At 39.7% G+C, this 10,987-nt stretch overlaps 1 protein-coding gene across 1 annotated transcript; it reads left to right on the top strand.

Annotated features, from left to right (window-relative positions):
- Nucleotides 1–542: 542 nt before the first annotated feature.
- Nucleotides 543–10,587, top strand: tmem165 (transmembrane protein 165). Its single transcript, XM_061028903.1, has 6 exons — nucleotides 543–877; nucleotides 1,999–2,224; nucleotides 2,316–2,491; nucleotides 4,271–4,453; nucleotides 4,667–4,772; nucleotides 7,959–10,587. The coding sequence occupies exons 1-6, from the start codon at nucleotides 731–733 to the stop codon at nucleotides 8,027–8,029; spliced, it is 909 nt and encodes a 302-aa protein (XP_060884886.1). The 5' UTR covers nucleotides 543–730; the 3' UTR covers nucleotides 8,030–10,587.
- The last annotated feature ends 400 nt before the right edge of the window (nucleotides 10,588–10,987 follow it).

The raw sequence follows: 10,987 nt of genomic DNA, 5'->3' as shown, positions 1-10,987 counted from the left end.
GCATTTAAGTGCTCTTGCATGCTCGGAAGTCCCGAGCTGAAAACTTGTTTTGTTTCCAGTTTTAAGCCTCAATGTGGAGACAATGTGGACAATACAACAAGAGCAATGTGTATTATATTGTATAATATTTCATAAGTTAAAGATGTGACTCTAGAAAATAATAGTTACTTACTCCCCTATGCAATGTGACATTTGATAATTAATCAATCATGAATTTAGTTCAAATTACGTGAATTGATTAAACAGTTTTAGGATAAAGGCAACGTTTTATTTTTCGTCCCCATTTCAACTCGTGAAAGGCGGTTACACAAGTTTCCATCGAGCTTCGTCGATGTTCTTCCGATTTGAAAAAAAAGTTTTCATTCGGACCTCCCCTTTTCCTATTTTTCCGATATCACGTGAATGCTCCTGAAGTAGATATGTACCGACAAGTAAATTGTCCAATCACTGAGCTGCCCTGTACGTTACGTCAGCGTACGACAACACGTCACTCCTTTTATGGTCCAATCAGGTCTTTCGTCTGGTTCAGAACCCGGCAGCAAGATTCTAACTTCCGCTCTGAACGAGTTCGGTCAGTTTGATCGTGACGTGTAGTATTGCCGAGGAGTCCCTCAAATTGTGCATGCTGCTAATATGAGGTTATCCAGTTCTGTTGCCGATGATATAAAGTGATAATCTGGAGGGAAATAAACTCGCAAAGTGTGTTTGAAAAGGTGTTTTGTGAGCAGCTATGCCTCTCTGTGGGAGCGGAGGTGACGGACGGGCTGTTAATGTGATGTGCTTCTTGTTGTCGCTTGCCCTGCTGTTGTTGTTGTCTGTCGGAGTTACTGCAACTCCAGAGGAGGATAAACCTGTTCAAGAGCAACCACCAGCAGAGGTAACACACTTATTATAACTAATTATATCGTCTAATGTCGTCGATAGGGGGGCAGTTCTCGACGCCGGTGATAACGCTGTCTCGTAGTCGTAGCTAACCCGAGCTAGCCACCACATGCTACCTGAGACACATTTAACATCGTGTTCCGGGTGAAGGCTGTAAATCGTTAAAGATAGCTGGAAGAGCTAATATTTGAATATTCAGATAAGATATAAAAAATGATGTAACGATACGTCACTAATAACATTGAGTTATTTCAGGATATGATTTGTTTTCACGTTTTATTCTACAATTTTCCAAATCTTTACAAAGACATGAGATTAGAGTCCGTTTATGGATGAATATAATCATTTAATTGCAATTTTCTAACAATAGAAAACAATCTTATACATATAGGGAACACTTGTTTTGAGGTTGCATAGGTACAAAGTGTCACACAGGTCACAGAGCCAGAATATTTTACTTACGATATCAACACGTGTTGCAATATGATGATAATAATCAAAATAACAGGGTTCCCACAAACCTGCAAAACCTGGAAAATACTTAACCATTTTTCATGAAAACACATGGAAAAGAAGAGAAAGGGCAAAATGTCCTGGTAAATGATGTTAACATTCTGCTAATTTTATATCGGAGTTCCCAAAAAGCCCATTGTTATCTGAAAGGGCCAAATTATGTTGAGGATCATAACAAATAGTTATGATACTTTATGGACAGTAGTACTAAGAATATACACTGTAAGTCACATCACACTGAAGTACCCACAGGATCGATGACTTTTTTTTAAACCTTTTTATTTAAAAAGGAAATCCCATTGAGATTAAACTTCTCTTACAAGAGAGACCTGACCAAGGTAGCAGCCAGTTTTTCAAATGTTGACATATGAGTCACTTATGGCTGCTTATTGTAGTTTTTATAAGGTATATAACATTGTTTTTTTAATTTAGTTTTAATTAGCATTTTACTATGAGAAGTTGGTCAACGTTCATAAGCATGTAAGAGTTCATGATCATAGCCACAGACTGGGTTGGGTCTTAAGGCCACCTCGTTCTAGGTCTACACATCTCTAGTCCTCCACTGACCGTTGCTCACTCTGTGTCGACTGTTTCCTGTTGCAGAAAGCCACGACTCCTCATCCAGTGGGCCCAGCAGTCCCTGAAAATGACTCCAGCAAAGGAAACCTGGGTTTCATTCACGCCTTTGTGGCCTCCATCTCTGTCATCATCGTCTCTGAGCTCGGAGACAAAACTTTCTTCATCGCAGCCATCATGGCCATGCGTTACAACCGGCTCACCGTGCTGGCGGGAGCGATGCTGGCACTGGGACTCATGACTTGTCTCTCTGGTCAGTACACCTGGATACTCACTGTAGTGTTAAGTTGTTTCCTCCTTTATTGCAGAGTATTAAAGAAGTTACTGATGTTTTCTCCTGACAGTGCTGTTTGGCTATGCCACCACCATCATCCCCAGAATTTACACATACTACGTGTCGACTGCCCTGTTCGCCATCTTTGGCATACGGATGCTGAGGGAGGGGCTGAAGATGAGTCCAGACGAAGGCCAGGAGGAGCTGGAGGAGGTGCAGGCTGAGATCAAGAAGAAGGATGAGGAGGTGAGACAACTTTCTACATACTTTTCCTCAGGAAACAAACTGCCTTACCCAGAGGCCTCTACATGAACAGTTACAGCGATCTGTGGTTATATCTAGTGTCAAAAACGCAATATGCAACGACTTGGCTGCAAGCCAAGCTACTGCAAATGCCAATGTGGTTTAAATCAGGAGAGACTTAATTGAGAATGAACAATTATTTATTTAACAATTTAGAATTAAATGTGCAAAGTCTTTGGGGGATTAGACTTCATGTACTCGGAGGGTTAATGAGGCCAACAGCAGGATAGGCTACCCCCCTATAGAGTCTAGACACTGGTGGTGGTGAAGAGGAATGGAGGCTGTGAAGAGGAGTGGGTTTCAGAGCCTGAATCTGGACTCTGCTGAGCTGGAATGGAGGTCACTGGGACGGAGGTGAGTTGCAGTGGTTGAACTGAAAAGACAGAAGGACTGTGGAAGAGAGAGAACTGATTTAACATTTGGCAGCAGCAGGATGATTGGTTGAGAGAGGTTGTGCCTGAATCTGGTTGGTTAATTACTTAAAGAATAAACACCCATTATGAGCTGATCACCAGAGCAGGTAGACAGAGGAAGTAGTTTAGGTTGAAGTGAAAGGTTGAATGAATTTGTGAAAGAATATAACTTCCTGTCTGAACTTACACTGAGCTCCATTTAGGTGATGTCACAGTATTTTAGTCAGTAATTTCCTCGTCTTACAGGAGTTTATTTTTAATGCTGCCCCTCAGTCCCACTCTTTGGATTTCTCTTTTACATAAGACCTGCTCTTTCCTACCGGAAGCTCAAAATGTTTTCTAGTTAAAAGTGGGCGTGCACTCCCACATGAACCTGGCATACAGGCAAAGAAAAAACGACAGACTTACTGTTGTTTCTTTTTCTGTAGTTCGATGCACTGTTTTTATTTATTTATCCTCATCTACAAAGAAAGCAAAGTTTGTCATCAGTATTAATAACATTAATATTGTTGTGATCTCTCTCTTACCCAGTCTTCAGCGTTTCCCCTTCTCACTGGCTAAAAACGTTCACATCATTTCATCACAAGGAAAGCTGAGTCATGATGTTGCTCGTTCTCAGGACAAGAAAATGTGGCATTTTCACATGCCAGAGAGAATTACTCAACATTTATTTCATGTCTCAGCTTGAGGATTTAGATGTGAAACTAATGAATCCAAAGTTATGCATGATCCGGTTTTCTCCACTCTTAGCCAAGATATGTTTAATAAGATGTGAACCTTTTTATATCACCCGGTCAACCCTGGGAGGACGGGGGTTCATAACCCGCTGTTTCAGAATTTATTCCAAATTCCTTTTTTGACATCAGTGACAGAGAGAGAGGGGAGTGTGGGGAAGGAGCCACAGGTTGTCCACTTAGAGGAATATAGCCTACGTTCATGGGGCACGCGCTTTCATTACTAGGCTACCGTCACCCCTGTGCTATGTGTAGTTTGATAGAAACAGACTTCATGTGGAAAAATATACTAGATCCTCAGTCAGAGGGAAACATTTGGCTTTTTGCATTCACACATGCAGCTTACCCTGAAAACTTCAGGAGTTTTGTGCAGGTGTGAACAAGACTTAAGTTACTAATAGGAAATCTTTTTTTGTCCTGACTGACTGATCTGCTGTGACGTTGCTGAAACACACTCTGGTTGATTTTCTTGCAAATTGAGTGATCTATTATAAAAGGATTGCAATATAGGAGTAAAAACATTTTTTTTTTTTTTTTTTTGTAAAATCCCACCGTCTTCTGTTTTTGTTTTGCAGCTCCAGCGGACGAAGCTGATAAACGGGGCCCCCGACGTGGAGTCCGGCTCAGGGGCCGGGGCCCCCCAGAAGAAGTGGTTTAGCTTCATCTCGCCCATCTTCATCCAGGCGCTCACACTCACCTTCCTCGCAGAGTGGGGCGATCGCTCACAGCTCACCACCATTATTCTGGCAGCTCGGGAGGTTAGTCATGTTTTGTTGTAAGGCACACACACCTTCCAGTCGTAGTATTTGTGTGTCAGGATTGTCAGGTTGGGGGTCTCAGTGGGACAGAGATCCACACCACAAACTGGAAACAGCGCTCTCTCTGTTGAAACACTGAGTAAATATTCAGGAGAGTAGATGTTTAAGTTTCTACAACATCAACGTGAAAGACGTTCCTTTTTAATCTCCCAGAATCCTTTTGGAGTGGCGGTGGGCGGTACACTTGGACACTGTTTGTGCACAGGGTTGGCTGTTATAGGAGGAAGAATGATCGCACAGAAAATATCTGTCAGAACAGGTGAGATTCAAAATGTCTTTTCTTTCTTTTTTTGCTGTTCATGCTTTATCCATATGTACAGTCCCGCTTAAATGAAGTTTGAACTCTAATCAAGTCTGTTGAAGAAGCTGGATGCAACTTTAAAACACAGTTCAACCTGTTTTTGATATCTTTGTAAATGGAGAGGAGTTTCTAGACTTCATTTTGATATGATTCACCTCATTTAGTTCATAAGAAGAACAGTCTGAAGAGGCAAACAAAACTTGTATTAAAACAAAATCATAAATCATTATTTTACCCCTGGGGGGAAATACAGGGTTTTCATTTGCTCTCATACAGAATTTCAGCATGAGGAAGTATAGGAAATGTTAATAAGAGTAAAAAATATGTGAATAATTTACACAACACAAGTACACATCACAGCATATAGAAAATCTAATCATGGGCATGTTATATACATTAAGTTACCTGAAAACACTGAAGATTAGAGTAATCCAGTTCACTCTCCAGATATGTTCAGATCAAGTTAAATGTATATCAGATATTTGAGTGAACAACGCGTCTCACACTGAAGCTTCATAGTGAACCTGAGGAAGCTGCAGTGTGAAACTGGTCGTCTTGTTTCTGCTCCAGCTGCACCCCGGATGAGTAGCACGGCTGGGGCACCCATCGCTTCTTATCTGAAAACATGTCTGAATTGAAATAGGTTTTTCTTTTCTAGGAGTTTAATTTAAAGAGAGACAAAGTAACTCTTCAGTTTGAGGATGTGAAAATATATATATTTGTTGATTAATCATTTGGCAATATTAAAGTCCCAGTTAATGTGTTAAATGTTCATTTATCTGCCAAATATATTTCAATGAAGCATTATCAAAGTATTTTTGATATTGATGACTCATCCTGCACTCAGTGGCGTCAACTCATTTTGAACCAATTAAAAAGCTTTGTCGAAGCTAACGGTCTTATCTAATATATAATGTATGGTAATATACACCTCCTGGCCAAAAAAAAAGTCACCACCAAAAAAAAAAGGTCACCCACTCAAAAATTTTGTTGGACCGCCTTTAGTGTCACACTAATGTCACAAGATTTATTTCCGTCCAGTGTTGCATTAATTTTTCCCCAAGATCTTGTATTGATGATGGGAGAGTCAGACCACTGTGCAAAGTCTTCTCCAGCACAACCCAAAGATTCTCAATGAGGTTAAGGTCTGGACTCTGTGGTGGACAATCCATGTGTGAAAATGATGTCTCATGCACCCTGAACCACTCTTTCACATTTTGAGCCTGATGAATCCTGGCATTGTCATCTTGGAATATGCCTGTGCCATCAGGGAAGAAAAAAATCCATTGATGGAATAACCTGGTCATTCAGTATATTCAGGTAGTCAGCTGACCTCATTCTTTGGGCACATCATGTTGCTGAACCTGACCAACTGCAGCAACCCCAGATCATAGCACTGCCCCCACAGGCTTGTTCAGTAGGCACTAGGCATCACTTCATCTGCCTCTCTTCTTACCCTGATCACTCTGGAACAGGGGAAATCTTCCTTCTAGTATTTAATAATGTGTTGGACAGTTCTTAACCCCATTTTAGTAGTTTCTGTAATCTCCTTCGATGTTTTCTCTGCTTGATGCATGCCAACGATTTGACCAAAACAGACTAACATCTTTTCCACGACCACAGGATGGGTCTTTCAACATAGTAGTTTAAGAACTGAGAAGCTACTCATTGCATCACTAGGGGTTAAATAACTTGTTGCCAGCTGAAAGATAATCGCCCATGCAGTTATTATCCAATGGGAGGCTCTTACCTATTTGCTCAGTTAAATCTAGGTGGCGACTTTTTTTTTTGGCCAGGCAGTGTAAAATATATCAACTGCTAATTTGATCATGAATATAGAATTTATTGTCCACAAACACACACCGACATTCACACACAGTCAAACAGGCAGCGCTGTAAGTCGACTGAAGCTGTGACTGAAGATCTGCAGCTCCAAGAAACCCTCTTAACTCTGCAGGGAGGAAAGTTTCAGCAGTTTGAAGCTCTCGAGCTGCTGAGACGCTGACGACGTCGTCTGACACTCTGGTAGCTGGTTTTAGAAAGTGGGGCACGTTTATTCAGCAGCCAATCAGCGTGTTGCAAAGCTGTGGTCTGTCACACTGACAGCTACAGAAAGAGCCCAGCACTATTTTTAGTCTGTTTGGAAACTCTTCATTAGATTTTGTGTAGTTGTGTAATGTGTTTCAAAACACATAATCATTGAATATTTCATCTTTATTGAAAGATAAAATGTGAATCATCTGCGACATAATGAGACACTCCTCCTTAAGACTACATGAAATAAAAATAAAGATTTAGATAAAGATAAGACAGAAAGATGAAGTGCTCTGTACTGCTTTGATATTCACTTTTATAAACCGTGTGTCTTTCTTTTATGCAACCCAATCAGTCTGTTTGGTTTGTTTTTAAGATTTATTTTTGGGCGTTGAATGCCTTTATCTTAGAGACAGGACAGTGGAGAGTCAGAAATCAGGGGGAAGGAGCCACAGGACAGATTTGACGCACACTTGCAGGACTTTAGACTCCTTGTATGGGGCTCTAACCACTGGGCCACCGTATTTAGTCTGTTTTAATGTTAATTATGTTGTATTTCAATTGTCTGATCATCAAGAATTTTCTATTCTAAAAAAAAAAATAAGCACTCTGATCTGATTCAGGCTCTTTTTTTTTGTTGTATTTTCCGTCCGTACTGACAGTTACATGACGTACAAATATAAACAACAAACAGAAGAAAACAACAGTTGAAGTTTTATATTCATGAAGAAGAAGAAACAAGATGAAAAATACATGAGAGAAAATAAAACACAGAGTCTCCTCAGTAAATCCATGTTTTCAACAAAGCTACCAGAACATTATCCCAGTTTGAAACCATTCTTTTTACCAAAAGATGACTTTACACCTTCAGGGCTCCAGACTAACTTTTTGCATTGGTTGCACTGGTGCGCCTAACTTTTAACCCAGCTCGTCCACAAACTCACAACATATAGACAGTAGAAAAACAAATATGCATGGTGCGCCTCTTCCTGATTAGAAAACCTGCTCAGTGATGATTGTTCAGTTGTCCACATGTTAAGTTGTTCAGTAGTAAAGAATCGATGGTTGTTTCTGAACTGTTCTGAAAGGATTTTGTTTTTTCCTCCACAGTCACAATCATCGGAGGGATTGTCTTCCTGGCGTTCGCCTTGTCTGCGCTCTTCATCAAGCCAGAAGCCTAATTGGACGAAAGACTTTTCAGGTTTTCTCTGTACATAAAAAAAGTCAAATGTGCTGACGTCGCTGTAGAGAGACTTTAGATTTGATTCTTTAAGTGTCCTCGTCTCCTCACAAGCCTCTTAACCCAGAGTCATTTTCTACTTCAGAGGTTTAAAAGACCACTCACTCCTGATAGTCTTAACCTGCAGTACACACCAAAGACTCATGGGAGGTGTAGTTTTTTGAATGAAAACTTTATAATGTTTTGTTTAGTGGGATACACTAAGAAACCCTGAGAAGAAAACGTGGAGTTACAGAGGCTAGTGAGGAGAGTAAAAGAGGGATGTAGCTCTTAAAGGAGCCGTGTCCTCTTCACCTCGTCACAAGGTGTTTGATTGTTACTGAACTCCGCCCTCCCACTCGTCTCCAGAAGCTTCAGTTGGCCCCGACATGCAGTACTTCCCTCTCTCTCTCAGTCAGACAATGAGCCTGTTTCATCACTTTAACCCTCTGTCTTTGTTTTTAAATGTTGAGTTTTGTCTGGTTTCCCCTGAGCCCCGGTGACTGTGGACCGAAGAGACACCTCAGAATGATCTGCCAGTTTCCCCATAATGTAAAACCAAATTATAATGTGAGAGGAAAAACAGAGGACAGAACAAGAAGCACATAGAGCAGTGTTTTTAGACATGAACCACTAGAATACCTCCAAGTACAGATTCCTGTTTTGAATATGTGTGTGTGTGTGTGTGTGAACGCTGAGCAAATAGCAACACATTAACCTACAAAAGGAATCAGACATTTATAAACATGGTCCTATTTAACACATTTTTTAGCTAAATGAGTTTTTCAGTTTATCAAGTGCTCTCGTAGGTTCCTTCAGCAACATGTTTTCTGATGTCTGACGGAGGTACGACCACAGAAAGTTCTTGTTTTTTAGTCACTGACAGGCTCATGAGGTTATTCTACGTGTTAAAGAAAGGATCCCTTCCTTCTTTTAAAGAGGAAGAACCTTTTTTTAAAAGCAGAAATACCTTACCTTACATCACACTCCTCAAAGCCACCAGACCCCATTTACAAATCCAGTGATTTAACCTCGAGGGGAGAGTAGCTGCTCTCCTGCTGCTTCTGGTTGTTTGTGTCATTGTTTTACATTAGAGTTTAAAAATTGGTAGTCCAGAACCAAAACCACATCTGTTGTAACGCATCATAACACACGACAACAAACAAACAGAAGACCAGAAACTCTTGTGTTCTGCAAAGTGAAATCATGTGAGGTCAAATGACTGTTTCTGTCAAAAGAGTTTGATGACTTTGAAGAGAGCAAGCTTCTATTTATGGTTAAAAAACATAAAGCTCTATCTCTGTAGGGATCCTTTGTGTAATGTTGTCAGACATTAACGGTGTGAGCCTGTCAGGGAGCAACACAACAACTTATCGTGGATGTGCTTTGATTTGAGTTCCAGCTCTACAGGAGGAGCAGATCTTAAGCTTTTTGTTTACCATAAAACTTCAATTAATAGTCTGGGCTTTAATTTACTTAAGTCTGTTAAATGACCCCCGCCCCCTATTTGGGACAGGCATCAGTACAAGACAGGTGTTTAAGTTCTTTTCAAACAAACCTCGTGCACATCAAAGATGGGAAGTACCATTAAAACAGTAGATTAACACCAGAAAGAAAAGTTAACTGTGCACAACGTTAGGATATAAACAAATCAAGTTACAAATCAAAAATTAGATTTAGCTTTTTTAAGACTGCTGGCACACATACGAGCATCATTCTGTCTTTCTTGGACACAAAAAAATTCATCTTTTTTTTCTCCACATTGAAACTCTGAAAATGAATCAACACTAATTGAGAAACATGCAGCTACACCAGGTTAGTAAAGGGGACTGGGCCTTTAATTGGGATGGGCTTTTATTTTGAAGTTTTACGGTATTTGTAATTCAGACACCAAGATATCTAAAAAATAGAGCCCAGAGTCCAAATACTACCCTTCATTAAAAACTCACCAGCACCTCTTAAAAAGCTCATTTTGTTAAGTGGATTTTATTGATCAGGGTACTTCTCATATCCTGTTCCTGCTGCCAGTATAATAAATCAGACTGAATAAAGGCCAGTACACCTCCTCAGGTTAACTCTGAGTTTAAGCCTCGCTGACTCCTCTGCTGCTGAAACAAAATCACAAAACACCACAACAGGTACTGAACGAAAGACAGAAAGAAAGCCAGTGATTGATCCTTTAAGACAAACCTACAGCATGAATATGCGTCACTCCTTTAGCCAGCTGTGTTTGTAGTTACAGTGACACCTGAACACAGCAGTGTAGTCCACGCCTACGTCTCACCTTTTATTTAAACTATAAACTACACTATTTATTTAGCTCAATGTCTTTCTGTTTTCATGTACTGTAGACTCAGACAGAGGGAGGGGAGGTCACTACAAACAAGACAGCAAATATTTTTATAGGTGATTGTCAATATTTGACGGACTCTTCTCAACTGTGAAGTATTTCTGTTTGTGATAACAGGTGGGCTGACATGTATATAAATCTCAAACACTCAATAAAAATGTTTCATGTGTCGTCTGATTTCTAAATCAATGATTTCTATTGCCTTCAGCTCAGGAGTCAAAAGAATAAAGGTAACAGTAGAACAAAAGTGAACATTATGACAAAACATTTAAAAGATAACATTTATTTAATTTGCCCATTTATTTTCTCTTTAATTTTGGTGTATATTTATGAAATTCTAACAAATATAAAACCATTATTCATCAGGTAGTCTTCTGGTAAGTATTATTCTTTTAATTTTGGAGAAAGTTAAGAATTAGATTTTTTTGTTTCAAAATGTTTTTCTTAAAATCCTGCTTACAGGTCATAATTCACATTGACATTTTGGTCTTTAAAAGAAAAGTTTAACAAGAAGTTGAAAAAAAAGATGACTGAAATTAAACAATTCTCTATTTAATTAAAAGTAAGGAA

Source organism: Labrus mixtus, chromosome 3 (assembly GCF_963584025.1).
Source record: "Labrus mixtus chromosome 3, fLabMix1.1, whole genome shotgun sequence".
Classification (NCBI taxonomy): domain Eukaryota; kingdom Metazoa; phylum Chordata; class Actinopteri; order Labriformes; family Labridae; genus Labrus; species Labrus mixtus.
Note: the sequence above shows the minus strand (reverse complement) of the source record. Positions and strands in the feature narration are given on the sequence as shown.

Coding starts and splice junctions, on each gene's coding strand:
- tmem165 (XM_061028903.1), top strand. CDS start 731: ATGCCTCTCTGTGGGAGCGGAGGTGACGGACGGGCTGTTAATGTGATG. Junction 2,492..4,270: donor TCAAGAAGAAGGATGAGGAG/GTGAGACAACTT, acceptor TTTGTTTTGCAG/CTCCAGCGGACGAAGCTGAT. Junction 4,454..4,666: donor TTATTCTGGCAGCTCGGGAG/GTTAGTCATGTT, acceptor TTAATCTCCCAG/AATCCTTTTGGAGTGGCGGT.